Source organism: Punica granatum, chromosome 2 (assembly GCF_007655135.1).
Source record: "Punica granatum isolate Tunisia-2019 chromosome 2, ASM765513v2, whole genome shotgun sequence".
In the NCBI taxonomy this organism is placed as follows: Eukaryota; Viridiplantae; Streptophyta; class Magnoliopsida; order Myrtales; family Lythraceae; genus Punica; species Punica granatum.
In genome coordinates, this window is record NC_045128.1 from 37,046,539 (window position 1) to 37,062,116 (window position 15,578).

The 15,578-nt window shown below is 41.4% G+C and overlaps 3 protein-coding genes across 4 annotated transcripts; 1 reads left to right on the forward strand and 2 right to left on the reverse strand.

The window, feature by feature from the left end:
• Nucleotides 1-493: 493 nt before the first annotated feature.
• Nucleotides 494-1,903, forward strand: LOC116195760 (metallothiol transferase FosB-like). The gene is made up of 3 exons (XM_031525089.1): nucleotides 494-787; nucleotides 1,066-1,397; nucleotides 1,474-1,903. Exons 1-3 carry the CDS (start codon nucleotides 576-578, stop codon nucleotides 1,563-1,565), a joined length of 636 nt encoding a protein of 211 aa, XP_031380949.1. The 5' UTR covers nucleotides 494-575; the 3' UTR covers nucleotides 1,566-1,903.
• Nucleotides 1,904-2,099: 196 nt separating this feature from the next.
• On the reverse strand, nucleotides 2,100-7,853 carry LOC116195746 (ion channel DMI1). Of its 2 annotated transcripts, XM_031525071.1 has the most exons (12): nucleotides 6,931-7,835; nucleotides 6,506-6,574; nucleotides 5,779-6,405; nucleotides 5,401-5,583; nucleotides 5,239-5,298; nucleotides 4,929-5,132; nucleotides 4,588-4,836; nucleotides 4,229-4,327; nucleotides 3,600-3,794; nucleotides 3,375-3,467; nucleotides 2,912-3,178; nucleotides 2,100-2,752 (listed from the first exon to the last, which is right to left on the reverse strand). In XM_031525071.1, exons 1-12 carry the CDS (start codon nucleotides 7,507-7,509, stop codon nucleotides 2,534-2,536), a joined length of 2,844 nt encoding a protein of 947 aa, XP_031380931.1. In that variant the 5' UTR covers nucleotides 7,510-7,835; the 3' UTR covers nucleotides 2,100-2,533. The 2 variants fall into 2 exon arrangements, 1 of the variants encoding a protein (XP_031380931.1); XR_004154696.1 differs by lacking the exon at nucleotides 2,100-2,752 and having other exon boundaries at nucleotides 3,375-3,451; nucleotides 6,931-7,853.
• A 299-nt stretch (nucleotides 7,854-8,152) lies between these two features.
• On the reverse strand, nucleotides 8,153-13,746 carry LOC116195752 (probable sodium/metabolite cotransporter BASS2, chloroplastic). Its single transcript, XM_031525080.1, has 12 exons — nucleotides 13,127-13,746; nucleotides 12,281-12,421; nucleotides 11,872-12,027; nucleotides 11,642-11,763; nucleotides 11,388-11,549; nucleotides 11,222-11,282; nucleotides 10,148-11,135; nucleotides 9,506-9,875; nucleotides 9,277-9,373; nucleotides 8,868-9,000; nucleotides 8,660-8,725; nucleotides 8,153-8,574 (listed from the first exon to the last, which is right to left on the reverse strand). The coding sequence occupies exons 1-7, from the start codon at nucleotides 13,538-13,540 to the stop codon at nucleotides 10,941-10,943; spliced, it is 1,251 nt and encodes a 416-aa protein (XP_031380940.1). The 5' UTR covers nucleotides 13,541-13,746; the 3' UTR covers nucleotides 8,153-8,574; nucleotides 8,660-8,725; nucleotides 8,868-9,000; nucleotides 9,277-9,373; nucleotides 9,506-9,875; nucleotides 10,148-10,940.
• Between the last annotated feature and the right edge of the window lie 1,832 nt (nucleotides 13,747-15,578).

Genomic DNA, 15,578 nt, shown 5'->3' on the forward strand with positions numbered 1-15,578 from the left:
TGACCTCTTTCTATTTTCCCAGCTTTTTATTTTTTCCTTTGTAAATTTATTTATTTTTTCAATTTTGATTGTAGGACTAGGGATAGATTATTTTGATATGAGCCATCATTTGATCTCCTTTCTTGATTCATATTGGGTAGGCTGGAGACTTTTCAACCCGTTTCCGCATTAGTCTCTTCAAAGGGAGGACAAATCATTCCAATAACCTAATCGGCGAAATTCGAAAATAGTCAAGTCTTCATCGACCCGCCCGATAATTATTGATTAATGTCAATGTTATAACCGCAAAATAGACTATTGAAAAGAGCTTTCTAAGTTTCTGACAAGAAAGAAGCCGGTATTGAAATTTTTCAATAGATATATTGGTAAATAATGAGAGTCATTCAACGTTTGGATTTTGTTCATTATTGTAAATGAGGCATATTTGGTGTTCAAATGCTATAAAATGGGGAGACAACCTTCTCCTCTGCAGTATTCTTAACCTTAGCTAGCTCTCAATATCTTCCTACCTTAATCCTTCTGCCATAGCTATAGCATTCATTTCATTCTGTTTATCAAAGAGAGGGAGAGTCGAAATGGGGAGAGAGGTGGTGGAGAGAGCGGAGTCCGACATGGAGAGCTGGGGAGCTCCTGGGGCAGTGGCGGCGGAGGAGGAGTTTCCTCTGCTGTCGTTGAATCACGTGTCATACTCATGCAGGTCGGTGAAGGAGTCCATGAGGTTCTACCAGGACGTGCTCGGCTTCGTCCTCATCAAACGTCCTTCCTCCTTCTCCTTCGAAGGCGCCTGGTACAGCCCTCCCTCCTATGATGCTTTACTAACCAATAACTTAAAGCCTTCAGCAGAAAACATGATCCATTCCATTTCCTTTTCCATTCCATAAGACTTCCTAACATATCGTTATTCCCAGACTGTAGTCGCCGATGAGTATAGTTGCAAACAAATGCAATCCGACATGTCACTGCACGATTGTTAGTTTTGTATAGTACTTCCAATATGGGAGTTGTTATTAGCACCATGGACTAAAGAAGACTTCTTCCACTTCCTCTTTCTTCTTCTTCCTACAGGCTGTTCAACCATGGAATAGGGATTCACTTGATAGAGTCAGATAACTTGCCACCCAAGAAAGACGCTATCAACCCAAAGGACTGCCACATTTCTTTCCAGTGTTCCAACATGGACGTTCTGATGCAGAGATTGGGGGAGATGAACATCGAGTACGTGACAGCCGTGGTGAAGGATGGCGGCATCACCGTTGATCAGGTCTTCTTCCACGATCCCGATGGACATATGATCGAGATCTGCAACTGCCAGAACATCCCTATCCTCCCTCTTTCCTCTTCATGCCCTGTCAGGCTCCCCAAGACTATCGAGTTTGCTTCCCCTCTCTCCCACCTCGGTAAGTTTGACCGTCCTCAACTGTGCGTTGTCCCATGAGTAAATGTTTCCCTGCTGATGGTGAGGTCTTCTTGCAGGGAATGAGAGCTTGGAGAATCATTCTGCTCGTGAAGCCACGGCCCAGATGATGGAAAACTTGTTCAAGAACATGATGACCATCTTCATCTGAGTGGTCCCAACAAGGAGAGCCAGGCAGGTTCCGGCCATCGGATTGATTTATGTAAACAGGGTTGTAAAGGCAAGAACGGGGAAGCAAATGTTATGGAATTATGATTCATTCTTTGGTATTACTTTTCGGTTATGTTTTGCTTATGTACTGTATTCCTGCAGTTTCTGTAGTTGTGTTTTATCAGTCTCCCTATTGGAATTGTTTAATGCGATTCATCTAAGTCCGCACCTGTAAAGAGTGATCAAGCTTAAGCTTTTTACGCATCAATACCAGAAGACCGTATTCAGAATGTCTACATTTTCCTCGATCAATTACATGAACTATTAAATTTCGATGAACTTATACGGATTTGGACTCATTTTTAATTAAAAACTCAAGTTAATAAGTGAGCCCGCCCTCAAGGCTCTTCTTCCGTGCTCGGGTGAGGAGGGACTTACACGAGAGGCTTGGCATGGTGTGGGCGTATATACACGGGCTTGAACTCATTTCCAATTAAAAGCTCAAGCTGATACCGGTAGTACAAAAGCCATGTACTAACTCATGAATTTTCCTTTTCTTTTCCGACGTGGGATTTATCCCATTTTAATCCTCAACATGAACAATTGTTTGAAAGCTTATTGATGGGGAATTGCATAAGAAACTGAACCACTTAGCAAGTAACTGGAACGAATACAAGAAGCTTATCAATGGTGAATTCCCCGGCTAATGTGCTCTTCATTTTCAGCACAACCTAACCTCTTAACAATTATATAGATGTGTCTGAACAGACGATGTGGAGCTTCGTCTCCTTTAAGCTACGTGTTAACGATGCTAACCTGTCATTGACCCATTTTAAAGGAACTCGTCTTAGCCCAAATGAACAGAGTCAATGCATGCCGATTCCAAGCAGGAGACTGAATCTTCGAAGATGATCTGTTAAATACCAATTAGGAGGACGGATTAGCAGATATGGTTGCCAACGAGACTCTTCATTCGTCGGAGGATATGACGACAAAGACATCATCGAGGGACCACTTCCTGGGTTCTGATTTCTTTGACGGATTAATAATGGCACGTTCGGTATTCGCAAGCCGGTAGCCTATCACAATCTCTTGTCTCTGACGACCCCTTATCATTATGTCATAGAAAGACAGCTCTTCCTGGTCGAATAAATAGAATTCGGCTGGTTTGATGCACATCTCATTCCCCTGGGAAACCAAAGATAAACAAAGCAAAGGAAACATCAATATGTGTTGTAGTGTGTAAACTGCCTGTCCAATACATATGATTTTTATTTTACATCGCATACTGTCGTCTTGTCTTGAAGGAGTGGTCCAAATACCAGGTGAACAAAAGACAATATTTACCTCCTCCGCAAAGAGTTCCTCGAGTACACGGTTGATCTGCTTGTCTTCGGCCACCATGGCAAGAGCCATGCTGACCAACTCATTTGAGAGAACATAGTCACTGATTCTCGACACAGACACCAAGTTTCTGGTTCTAGAGTCCAGGATCTCACTGATGATAATAGATTTGTCTGAAGCCTCCTGCATCTCACTGATCCAGGAACTGTGGGAATACCCAGATAGTCGCAAAGAAGTCGACTTTGCGTCCTTGTAAGGAAGCCGCTTCGACTGCTCCAGGAGCATAGAAATATGAGTAGAGAAACACAGGAACAGATAAATAGCCTGACTGATTTTTAATTCTTCATTTTTCTTTATTGCTAATAAAATATCCATACGATCTTCCTTGTTTGGTGGCTTGACATCTATCTTTGTCTAACTTTCAGTTACGGGAAGAAGGGTAATTCTTTCAACTAATTAGATATACCTGTATATCTCGAATAAGGAGAAGAGTGGCCAGAGATCTTGAATCAGAATGTACTATGGAGTCTTCTAGCGATTCATCTGCAAGAATTAGTATCTGTCCGTTTAGAGTTAGTAGTCGCTCACACAGTCTTGTCTCCATAAAGCAAGCAATGGCAACTTGCTGCCCCCAGTCAGGAGGAGATACTTTTCTTAATGTGAAAGAGTTCGTAAAACATAAGAGACTTACAGAATCAAAAGTTTCCAGAGGGAGACTCTCCAGGTGGCGTCTAATGACAGCATTTCCCTCACGGTGAACAAGAGTTATGTTCTCTAACGCAAAGACATCCAGCCCACCCTCAGTGAGCTTCCTCTCTCTGTCCTTTTCTAGTACCTCGCTAAAAATCCAGAGTTCAGAACCTGGAGCCAGGAATGCCTCCAAGACCTGAGAAAACGATCCCGAAATGTAAATTTCTTATAACTTCCATGAAATAAATAACACAGATGACAAAAGGTAATGCTGTGGTCAAGTAGGTAACATGAAAAGGAATGATGCGACATAGTCATCCTCAGAAGAATTTGCCTATGTTCTTGATTTCTCTAATACATTTCTGCTGTTGCACTACTTTCATGTTCAATAAGAATATCACAAAGGAAACTTCTTTCTCGAGTCTGAATCGTATTACATTCTTAATATTATGAAAACTAGTTTTTAGGAGGGACACTCCATGACCATCATATCTTCATCCAATTTCATACTCTCTTTTTTTTCATATAGTATTTTAAATGATCTTAAATTTTATTCTTGTCTTTTCTTTTTCTTTTTTTTAAATGTTCAACATGATACAAAATGAATATTCTTGCTTGTGAGTATAATACCATAATCATATCGTCAATGTCACGGCGCCATCCACAGAAAAGTATCTTCTCTGGGTATTTCGGATGATCGAATGTTTTAGGAAAAACTACCCTTCGTACCTGCAACCAAACAACAGCATAGAAAAGGATCTGAAGTACATCACAGGAAACAGCAGATGGATAAAGAATTATGTAACTCAAATAGATTGTAAAATTTGCAGATTCCTCACGCAATAACTAAGCAACCAGGGAAGACATAGGTGAAGATACTAAAATGGACCATTACAGAACATAGGGTTTATTTAAGTTTCCATAAGAGAAAGTTCGCTAACTTGAAAATTGAAAATCCAATTATCAGCAGATGGAATTAGAAAGTTGACCTCTGGAAGGGAACCTGGAGCATAGGTATCATCATCCTCGGCAATAACAAGAACTTCATCGCCTTCCCTTAAGACATAATTATCATCGGGATTTAATATTATCTTCCCGCCCTCAGCAGCAACCTTAATTCCACAAGGAATCGCATCAGGGAATGAAATGAGAACATCCTCGAACCGAAGACCATCAAGTTGAGGCCAGCGTTTGATGTAGAATTCATCATTCTCAAACCCCAATATATCTTCCCATATCTGTGAAAACAGCATGTTGAATATAGCATAAGAAATACAACTCCGAGGAACGGATCAAACCAACTATGTCCCAGATGAGCTAATGCAGCAACCTGTGCGAGCCCAGGTTGTAGGGCACATTGTATCATCAACCGCCCAATCACATCATGTGCCACAACTGTTTCGATGAGTTCTCCCCCAACAAGCTTGACTAGAGGCTCGTTGTCAAGGTCACTCATCTCTACCACCACATGACCCCTCAAACCCTCTTTAACGCCAGTGAGGCTGAGCACAACCCTCAACGCACGAGCATCACTCTGTCGAGAATCACAAGGAAGTGTAAGCAATATTGTTGCTCGGAGAGCTTGTAAAGTCACTTTAAAGCACGGCAAGTTCAAACAATGGAAGAGGAAATAAGAAAACCTGGTCCGCATTCTCATCGGAAGCCAGTACAATGATTGCCTTTGCCTTTGAAACTGAGACCTTTGAAGCAAACAAGGAAAATCAGAAGAAAGAAAAAGTAAAAACAAGGAAAGTGGTTAGAAGAGATACATTTTAACCCAAAAAAAGAGAGTCAAAAGTTACCTTTTTTAAGTCAGCCAAAATGAGAGGGCTGCCACTCCTGCATATAACTGAAGTACCCATGAAATCAAATTCTAGCTTCGCGATGTCCATTTCCATTTCTTCCTTGTCCCTTTCAGCTAGTACAACAACGACACCACCACCGACACTCTTATTAGCTATTGCTAGCTGCTTCAACAGTGAACCCTGCAATCTCCATCTTGTCAGACTCCTTTCCTTTACCTCTACCATTAATTGTAATTCGTGCACTTCTCAATAGCATGATGCATGACAATCAATTGCAAATACCAACAGACGCAGAGTTTAAGGGAACTCAAAGTTCATGAATATGAAGCCATTCCAAGACATTGGTCCACGAGAACTTGATGAAAGGTTAATTACCAATTTGTCGCTCCATCCAAGAATCAATATGTGATTCCTCTCAATGACTTCACTTTTCCCTTTCCGCAGAGAATCCACCTTCTCAGATATAGCATCCGAAACAAGCCCGAGCATCATTGCAAATATCAGCATACCTCCAGAGCTTATAGATACAGACACAATCCGTGGCCCCACGCCAACTCGATCAGCATGATTTCCCGAGTCAGCAATAAATGTCCATGAGAGCCATAGAGCCTCAGCAAAGCTACCATCACTTACTGCGTACAATGCCAACCCTCCAAATCCAATCAGAAATATAGTCGCAAAAAGAAGTGCGAGGAGCTTCGCATAGGGGTAAACAGAGAAACAGACATCCACCATATAAGCAATTCTCTTTTTCATGGGAACCTCCTCTTGGTTATTCTTCATTCTCGTCGAAAGTTTATTTAGATGTGGGAGATGGTCGAGATACTTATACAATATGAATGGCATCAAGAGTGTACAGACCACAGTGTACAGAGCAACAGTTCTACTGTCAGTTTTCTGCCAGTACGAGGCCGATTCTACATCTTCATTCCGGAAAACCTTGGAATTCTCACTAATGACGAGACTAGAATTACATACTCGGTGAAGTTTATCATTCTCCTCCTGCACGAAAATGATGCTTACTAATAATGCACTTTTTGTATAAACCCATAAAGAGAAAAGGAAGAACAAACAAAAATTGAACCGGATATCGAGCACATACCTGAAGCCTGGTGACTATTCTTTGAAGATATAATCCATAAGTTACAGTTACTATACAAACGAAAGAAAGCTGCACGAATCATAGCAAGCAACAATCACTAAAAAATGTGAAAAACACATGGAGTGGAAAAGATTAAAGCTAGAAAGACCAACTTAAGCTAACGCAAATATTCAACATAATTCATGCTCCCATTATCCATGTTAGCTGCGACAATTTGAAACAACAAAACAAACGTATTGAATCAAAGTTGAGGCAAATGGTCTGATTACACAAAGTGGCTCGCGGAGGTATCCACAGGACAATCAACGTAGCAATAACGAGCAGCAGTCAATAGATTGGAAGATCGATAAGCATCACGAAAAATCTCTCCTTTACAATCAAGCAGTAATTTTTAAATTGGTGGAAGAGGGGAAATTGTAAATTACCAAATAAATAACCAAAGAATGCCTGAGCTCCTGAATTCTCCTCGAAGCCGAATGGGCAGACGCCGTACTCGACTGGGTCACCGTAGCCTGACTCACCACAGAGTTAACTTCCCTCTCCTCCCGCTTCGGCTTTAATGCAACTGCCGGGTGGGAATCGATCCACTGCTTCCCGCTCACGATTTTCCCCTTGGCATCAATCAAACGGCCACTGGTGCCAAGCGACTTGTCATCCTCCCGCGACTTGGAGGCTTTGCCTTTGATGGACACTCGAGCCTTGGCTGGGTACGCCCCGAGGAAGGAAGGGTAGACCCAGTCGCGATCGGAGAACGAGCCAATCCCCAGCTCCGAGGAGCTGTCATCCTTGCCCGTGGAGATTCGGAGGTCCGGGAACGAGCTGGCGGGGGAGGCCCGGGAGGGCGGGGCGGTGGCGGTGCGGCGGACGGCCGGGAAGAGAGGACCGGGGAAGTGAGGGGTGGCGTCTTCTATCGTCTTCGGCTTCTTCAGCAACGGCGGCCTCTCCGGTTTGGCCAGGTCCGGCGTCGGAGCCTGCCCCGGTGAGCCCTCACTGCTCTTCTGCATTCTTCAGCTCAGTAACAGCGAGTATTCCGCTTTTGCAGAGCTTCGAAGACGTCAGTGATGAGTGTTCATGGTGGGAGGAGGGAGAAGGTTGGGTGAATCCGAGCCGTTGATCTAAGGCGTGGCGGGAGGGTCCGTGTCGGGACGAGAAACGGACGGTCCCGATGCGACGATCCCCATCAGATCAGACACCTGCGTGGGGCCCACAGGCCAATTGGCAAGTGCGCAGCTCGTGGAGGAATGTCGCCGCCGCCGCTGCTGCTGCTATAAGATTCGCGCTTTAGATGGCCCCGTAACGTCCGTTACTTCACCGTCACTCTTTCCCTTTTTGGACAGCCGTTACCTTACGGTTTTTTGTTCCCCTGGTCGTTAGTCGTTTTTACAGTTACTGCCGCTCCAAGAACATATGAAGTGTCTTTTTTTTTTTTTCAATTACTTCTTTTATTATAGCTACTAAAGAATGAAATCTAGTACACCTTACATGGATAGAGATACTAATCTGCATCGACGACAAATGCACAACGAGTCCCCAATGGCATGTTACAAATCTTTTAATCTTCTAGACGCCGTCGAGATCGATTTGCTCTTGCTCCTCGTACAGAGTACCACTTGGTAAGTTGTTTGTAATAGTATCTTGCACTCGATAGATCACCAATATAATATTAACATACATTGCCAGCTGCATCCGCTAAGTTACATTGTCCTCGTGCTAGACCGTTGGCTTGGAGCATGTACAAAGTTGATGACTCCAGCCCACTGAAATGAGTTTCGCTATGATTTCGATGAGTGATAACTGGAGTAGCAAAACGTAATACTATATTTAAGGTTGGATACACCGGAGAGGTTCGTTAACTCGCATGGAAACAACTGCCACGTAGAAAAATAGGATGTTTTTCTTATTGAGAACCCTTAGCAGTTGGTACGGGAGAGAAGTATCATAGATGGCAAGGGAAGGGTGAAAGAGAGGAGTTGGCATTCGCACTCGGAGCCTTGGCGTCTGTTGACGTTGCCTGAACTTCAGGGGGATGGTCCGATTTTGCAGCAGCATATGGTGTCTTGTTTGTTATCCTGCAAAAACCAAAGCAGGACAACCCAAAATCAGATAAGCAATCACGAGATTGTTCTAGTGAGCTAATGCATTGTGACTAATTACCTGTGATGACGCTTTTCAAGAAAACAAGAAAACGGCGAAGTGAGTTCTTCCTCGCGACTGGCAGATCTGAACCCAAGAGATGTGAAACCCCATCAGATGGGAAAGGATAAACTAAGCATGGCAAAGATTAATAAGTGTCGTAAAATTTTGAAGAACGAGTTCTGCATGAAGAAAGTATGTTAATCGACAATAGGGGGAATTTAGATACCTGCTTCTAATTTGAACATCGACGGTAGATGAGGTTGAGATATATGAATCCTTTTCTCGGTTTCTTCTGATCGAGGAACAAAACCACACTTGGGAGAAGAGCTTTCACCAGCAAGAAGCGCAATGGCTTGGGCCTATAAATCAAAAAGTAGTCACTGTATGTTCTTGGAGCTCAAACAAAATTGCACATATAAGAATTTGGATGGGGCTGGCCAACAAGTTATAATTTGTACAGCCGAACAAATCGATGTTTACAGTCTCTCATGATAATTATCAACATCTAGGTAGGGCAGGGTGATTGCATAAAACATAAATCCTTATGCGAAGGTAAAATAAGGGTCATCTACGTGTTATAATACATGTAGCAGTTTTGGATACAGTTAGCTATGAAGCGCTGAGTTGAAGAGAACCTTATCAAATGAAACATTATCGTAGACATGAACAGTGCCAGCATAGAATATTGTCAGCTGTAAGGATGCGGAGAAGCTAAATGGGCTTGGTCCCTTCCTGCAAATTAATTAAAAGACAACTTCATAAGTTGCATTTCTTTTGTTCTGTTGAGATAGATCCAAATTCGAAAAACTGCATCCATAGCTTCAAATAATCAACAATCAGTTTTAATTAGCTCTGTTCTGCGACCTGAATTCTGGGAGTAAACCTTGCTCAAGCAAAGAAGGAGGCCGAGTCCTCGTATTTATGCCGCCATGCCTTGAGAGTCGATCTTCTTCAGTAGTACTTGTTTTCTTTCCTGGGGATGCCGGAATCTTGGTTTGAGCTTCTCTGGGCAGGTCTTCTTGCAGGAAATGGACAGTTCCTCGTTGGCCGGATACATCGTCATTCTCCGACCTCGGCTTCCCACCATGATCATCATTGCCGGACATTTCCGACGACTGATTCCTCAGTGCAACGGTCGTATGCATAAGACCACAGTCTGAGACCGACTCTCCAATCTTCGCCATGAAATCCTTTGTTTCTGGAGAGCTACAACCCATATCTTGCCCAGTCCACCCTGAGAAAACACGTTTAACAAATCATCCCTTGGTTTGCTCAATATAGAAAAGCTTTGTCACTGACATGATTAAACTTGGTGCAAACTACTTCAAAACACATGAACACAACGTGTGCCACCAGCTAGACTATCAAGGATGTGTCTAATAAATAGCTTCGAATCAACTACCGTCAGAAAACACGACTAGTTTCCAGGCATAGAAGAACTGACGGAGATCGAGAGATTGACTTGATCGCTTTTTCAATTACGTCGATCATCAGAAGAGAGTGTACCTGAGCAGTGGAAGAAGTTTCAGCAACTCCTGCAGATCTCCTCTCAGCTGCTGTCTTGATTTATTGCAACAGAGGGAATATATAGAATATAAAGAGGGAGATAGAGATGGGAAATCTCGCCTTTTGCAGGCTTTAAGGAGGAATATTCTAATGTTGGACATACCTCAGGTTTCATGCTTTCCTATGGATCAATTAGCCACTCAATATTTGCGTCACTTTCCATTCTATAGAAGCGTACTTCCACCGAAGGAAAAGTTCCCAAACTTTTTATACCATCGGATCAACTTTTTATAATTTTAATCCAATCATGAATAGTTAATCCAACGACATACAAGAGATTGGAACTATCCATTAGGCGCCCGGTAGAAACTCGCCAGGTCAAAATGTTTAGCCCAAGCAATCAAATGATTAGAAATGTGGGGGCAATGTTCAATATTTTATTTGCAGTTGCCCATGTTTTTATCATGTTCCATAATTTTATATGGAGAAGAAATCAAGGAGGGAGACCAGAAGTTATTGGTTGCTTTCTTCTATAGGAGAATGCAATGATTGATCACTGCCTTGTTTAAACAAAAGATTATGTGTGAAGACAACCAGCAAGATGTTCGCTCACGCCGGCCATCCCAAAGCTCTCACTAACAAGAACATAGGAGGGATAAGAAATGGAACCATGGTTTCTTTATAGAATTGAGCAGTTCAAGAACTTCACATAGCACAACCTAGAAACATTACACTCCGAGGAGGAGAATTTTAAGGTTTGGCCTCAATCTCGGACCAAGACGATTGGCATTTTTTATGGCCGGGTCTTGTCGGGCTCAAGGGTGTTCTTATTTGGATCAGATGGGTCGATGTATCTCCAGAAGAAACCTAAGCTGCTGCCCATGATGTTCATGATGACAGCTGATACAGCAGCTGGCAGTGTGACCAAAGGCGAGGTGAAATGTGAAGTTGCGAGGACCACTCCCAGTGAAGAATTTTGCATGCCCACCTGCATTGAAATTAACATATACAAAGGTAAAGTTAAACATATTGATTAGGAATTCAAGAGTCTCAACACACTTCATATTTAATTACCTCGATTGATATTGCTCGTCGCTGTGGTTCTTTGAACCTGCAAATGGCCGAAGACATATAGCTGCAAGCAAGACCAAGGAAACAAGGAACCCCAAGTAATCTACCAGTTTCTCCGACTAATCATAACAAAACTCCAGAAAAATATCAGTAGAAGGCCAAATCTTACCCTACAAAGAATCCGCCAAAGTGTAATAGGAGCACCGAAAGGATCACCGAGCCTACTTCTCCATATAACAAAGACGTAATTCGACGCAATGGAGAGAGATCAGACGCCAACGAAGCACCAACGAACATGGATTTAAGTCGGATAATATTCTCTGAGAAGACACTGTTTATACCATAAAAGGAAATAGTGATTGTGAGTCTTGATACACAGTATTTACACTTGAAAATTACTTGACTGTCAAGTCAACATTTTACCTGCATGCGAGCAATGAGGATAACAAAACAGCAAACAGAGGAGCGAAAGGAATCACCGCTTCCACTGCCCGGGGAAAGGTACTCTGTAAATAAGACCCCAAGAGAATTGGAGCAACAACTACCTACACATGCAGATAAAAGTCAAACAAAAAGTTGTGGACAAGTAATCGAATCTATTTGTCAAAAATTTCGAGGTATGATAAACCAATAAGGACGAAGCGCGCAACTACCTGTAATGTGCTCATCGAGAGTTTAAAGGCATCGACAGGAACATAAGTTCCTGCCAAGATCTTGGTCAGCAAAGGAGTGAGGAGTACTGCTCCAAAAGTGGTGCACACGGTCATTATGATAGACAGAGGAACATCGCCTCGAGCAATTAAAGTCACCTGAAACACTATTTCAGATGATAGAAAATGAATAAAAATAACTCGGAGCAGTGCCCATTCAGATTTGCAGCATCCACTCAAACTTACCAAGGAAATTTACATCAACAGAACTATCGTAATGGTAAAACTAAAAACCTTCTAAATATATTATGCCCGATGGAAACCTAGAATCCAAGGTGATAGATGGAATAGCTTATCGTAACAGGTTATTTATCGGTGCAAAAGATGATGTTATGCTTGAAGATCATCTTACCACGTTGGAGGCAGTACCACCAGGGCAGCAAGCTAGTAATATCAGGCCGACCGAGAGCAAAGGTGGAAGCCCCAATAATCTACTAATGGCCGTTCCTAGAAGTGGCATAATTGTATACTGAGCAGCGCATCCGAAGAGTATCTGATTTACAGAACTACAATTATTACTATGGAATAAGCACATAAGAGCACAAGACAGAAGCTAGATAAAAGAAACTTTCACAATTGAGAACCATAGGGAGGCAAAGAATTAAAAATGCAGAGCTTAGAGTAAAAGCACTGCAGGTGTCGTAATCAGATTCACACACCAATTAGTCAAATTCTAACTCAGAAAACGGAGATTGCGGACCGCTGTGCAGCTGCAGGAGAAGCTTCCAGACTCAACAATGACATTTATCTTAGGCTATTCTCTGAATTCTCCTCAGTCTTAATAATGCAGGAAGCAATCACTCTTTTACTTGAAAAATGAGTTAGACATATCGAGATAAATTCTGTCATATACTTCTGTTGCCACGCTGAAAGGAGAGAACGATATTGAGTAGGACTGAAGGAGACATTGATTCAGAAAACTTAACTATGAGGATTTTTCCTGATGAACAAGCACGTGATCCAAGTAGCAAGAACACCCATTTCACAAATTCGTCGTATAAATGGAAAACATCGAATTGGGCGGCTCGCAATGTGATCCCATCCCAATGCAGTACATTATAATCCATATGACGGGATGAATCATTCCTCAGATTACAATGCGCCAACCAACCACAGATGCAGCAGCAATTGTGATTTACCCATCAGCAACCAAAAGCCAACTATTAAGGTCAGCAAACGACTGAGCTGATGAACTCACCGAGAGGGGCCTCTGCATGAACAGAGCGAACAGGTCCTTGAGCTCCAATGTCAGCCCCATAGACAGCATGATGAGCCCAAGGGACAAGCTGTAAGAAGTGGGGCCACGCTCCACAAACCATGAGAAAGTCGACGGCTTCAAGCAGGCCACAACCCCACCGACGGTCACATAGACAGGGTACAGGCTAGCCGCCGTAGAGAGCCAGCTCTCCCACCTGTCCTTGGCTTCGGCGGCAGGTAGGCGGTCGAACCCCTCGCCCACGGACCTCGCAACGGGCGCAAGGTTCGATCTTGACGGCCGACGGGAGATGGATCTGAAGGAGTCGAGCCTTGGAAGGTTGTTGATTCTCTGGGCTTGATGATGAGTTTGAGGGGTTGCCGGGGAAGAAAGAGTGAGCTTAAGGGACAGAGACATATTGGCTTTGTCTCCGACAGATGACGGTGATATGCAACAGTAGAGCTAGAGCTAGAGCTCGAGCCCGAGGGATCAAGCTTCGAGTAGCTTGCCTGTCCGAAGGGTAGACGGAAAAGTCTTGGGACTGACAGGGACAGGACATGTGGGTCCCGCGTACACCGAGGAGCTTGTCTGAACTGGAGGACAACTATTGTGCTAACGGGGAAATCTGACGATCTAAACCTGTCCATTCAAGAAGTCACTCAACCTTCCAATTCCATGTCACAAAATATCTTGGAAGAGATGCTATTGAATTGAGCCTCCGAATGAGACAGTGGTGTACAAGTGTAATTAATTACAACATGAGAGGCACTTTTCTTTTGCATCTTATTCGCAGAATTTGGAGGACGCGCTTTTCGGACGAAAAAGCATTTTCCAATATCAAAATGTTATTGTTTACGTAAACAAATTTTTTTCGGATCTGTTGTCGGATTTTATTTTTTATGAAGAAAGTCAGTTTTAAATCTCTCTCTAAAGAGAGAAAACTATGAAATATTTTTTTCCTTTCAAATCTTAAGTGAATAATTATGTGTATATACTAACTATCACGTTTCGGTAGCTTGGACAAAAAGGATGAATCTTGGAGCATTAGCAATTCTATCAATTCTCGTTTTGTAAGAATTCTTTATTGAAACCACCAATTCCATAAAAAGAAAATTTTTGAGCTTTCGATATTTCTCGTGTCAGAAAAGGTAAGTGATAATGAAGCTAGAGCTATACCAACACTCGGATCACTGCTTATACCGATGCTGATTAGGCTAGTTGCCCAGATACTCGACAGTCAACAACTGGCTATGCTGTGTTTGTTGGACCAAACTTGATCTCCTGGCGATCTAAAAAGCTACCGACCGTATCCAAAAGTTCGACTGAATAGGAGATGTTGACTTCTTCTAATGCCATTGATAGGTGAGATGAATAGGTGGGGCAAGGAAACGTGGGTAGGATGAGCTGTCGACGAAAAAAAAAGATTAGCAGACAAGACAAAAGATGGGCAGCTCAATATTTCCGCTCTGATACCATGTGAGCAATCAATGCCTTACCCAATAAGATTGGCTCTTTGTGTATTTATAACCTCATAATTACAAGGTAAATTTATATACATGGTACGTGTATCTCGTAACCAGGGTAGGAATCCCGAAATATATTCTAATATACTAGTTTTATTTAATATGCCTTGTTTATATATTTAGCTAATCAATATAATTCTAATATATATTAAAAATATATCATTTGGATATGCGTTATAGACATTGTTTGAGATAGTTCTATTCAAAATCCTTATTTTCACACATTAATTTTTTTTAATATTCTAGTAATTTTATATAGTTAGTGTGTTTCGATAATTTATAGATGTGCTTAATCATTTTTTAGTATAAATCGTTATAATATTTATTTTCTTATTTGTCTATTATATTATTTATAGTCTTTTTGTCCCGTACATTACGCAGGTTTGTTTTTCATAAAACTAAATATCATTTTTAATGTACAAATTCACATTTTGAAGCACTAATTTTCTTATAAAAATAATAATAATTCCATTTGTTAATTTAATTTGTCAAATAAAAATCTTCAAAATCACTTAACATATAGGAGTAAGTTAATTATTATAATAAAAAATTGAAAGTAATTGTTTCCATTAACATGCATCATATATTTGAGATAACTGTTGATTAGATATGTCAAATATACCAAGTTTAGTAATTAGACTAAAAATTCCTTTTCTTCATTCAATTAATATATGCATAATATATTTAAGTTTCATCTTTTATTTTATTTATGAGTTTAAGTGCATAGTGTATTATCATAATTTTTTTTTCTTTTATAGGAGCATAACTTTTTTTAATAAGTTATCTATAAGATCAATTAGATTTTATAGTTTATGTCCTTTGCATAAATTTTTACTTTTTTTGTAGTTTATGTTCTTTGCGTTGTATATATTCATTTAACACATTTATATAACATTTGTTATAGCAATTGATCTAATTTTTTTTTGAACATA

Coding starts and splice junctions, on each gene's coding strand:
- LOC116195760 (XM_031525089.1), top strand. CDS start 576: ATGGGGAGAGAGGTGGTGGAGAGAGCGGAGTCCGACATGGAGAGCTGG. Junction 788..1,065: donor TTCTCCTTCGAAGGCGCCTG/GTACAGCCCTCC, acceptor TTCTTCCTACAG/GCTGTTCAACCATGGAATAG. Junction 1,398..1,473: donor TTCCCCTCTCTCCCACCTCG/GTAAGTTTGACC, acceptor GTCTTCTTGCAG/GGAATGAGAGCTTGGAGAAT.
- LOC116195746 (XM_031525071.1), bottom strand. CDS start 7,509: ATGCAGAAGAGCAGTGAGGGCTCACCGGGGCAGGCTCCGACGCCGGAC. Junction 3,468..3,599: donor CTCTGGAAACTTTTGATTCT/GTAAGTCTCTTA, acceptor CTAAACGGACAG/ATACTAATTCTTGCAGATGA. Junction 2,753..2,911: donor AGGAACTCTTTGCGGAGGAG/GTAAATATTGTC, acceptor TTGGTTTCCCAG/GGGAATGAGATGTGCATCAA.
- LOC116195752 (XM_031525080.1), bottom strand. CDS start 13,540: ATGTCTCTGTCCCTTAAGCTCACTCTTTCTTCCCCGGCAACCCCTCAA. Junction 12,422..13,126: donor TCATGCAGAGGCCCCTCTCG/GTGAGTTCATCA, acceptor TCTGTAAATCAG/ATACTCTTCGGATGCGCTGC. Junction 12,028..12,280: donor GTGGTACTGCCTCCAACGTG/GTAAGATGATCT, acceptor ATAGTGTTTCAG/GTGACTTTAATTGCTCGAGG.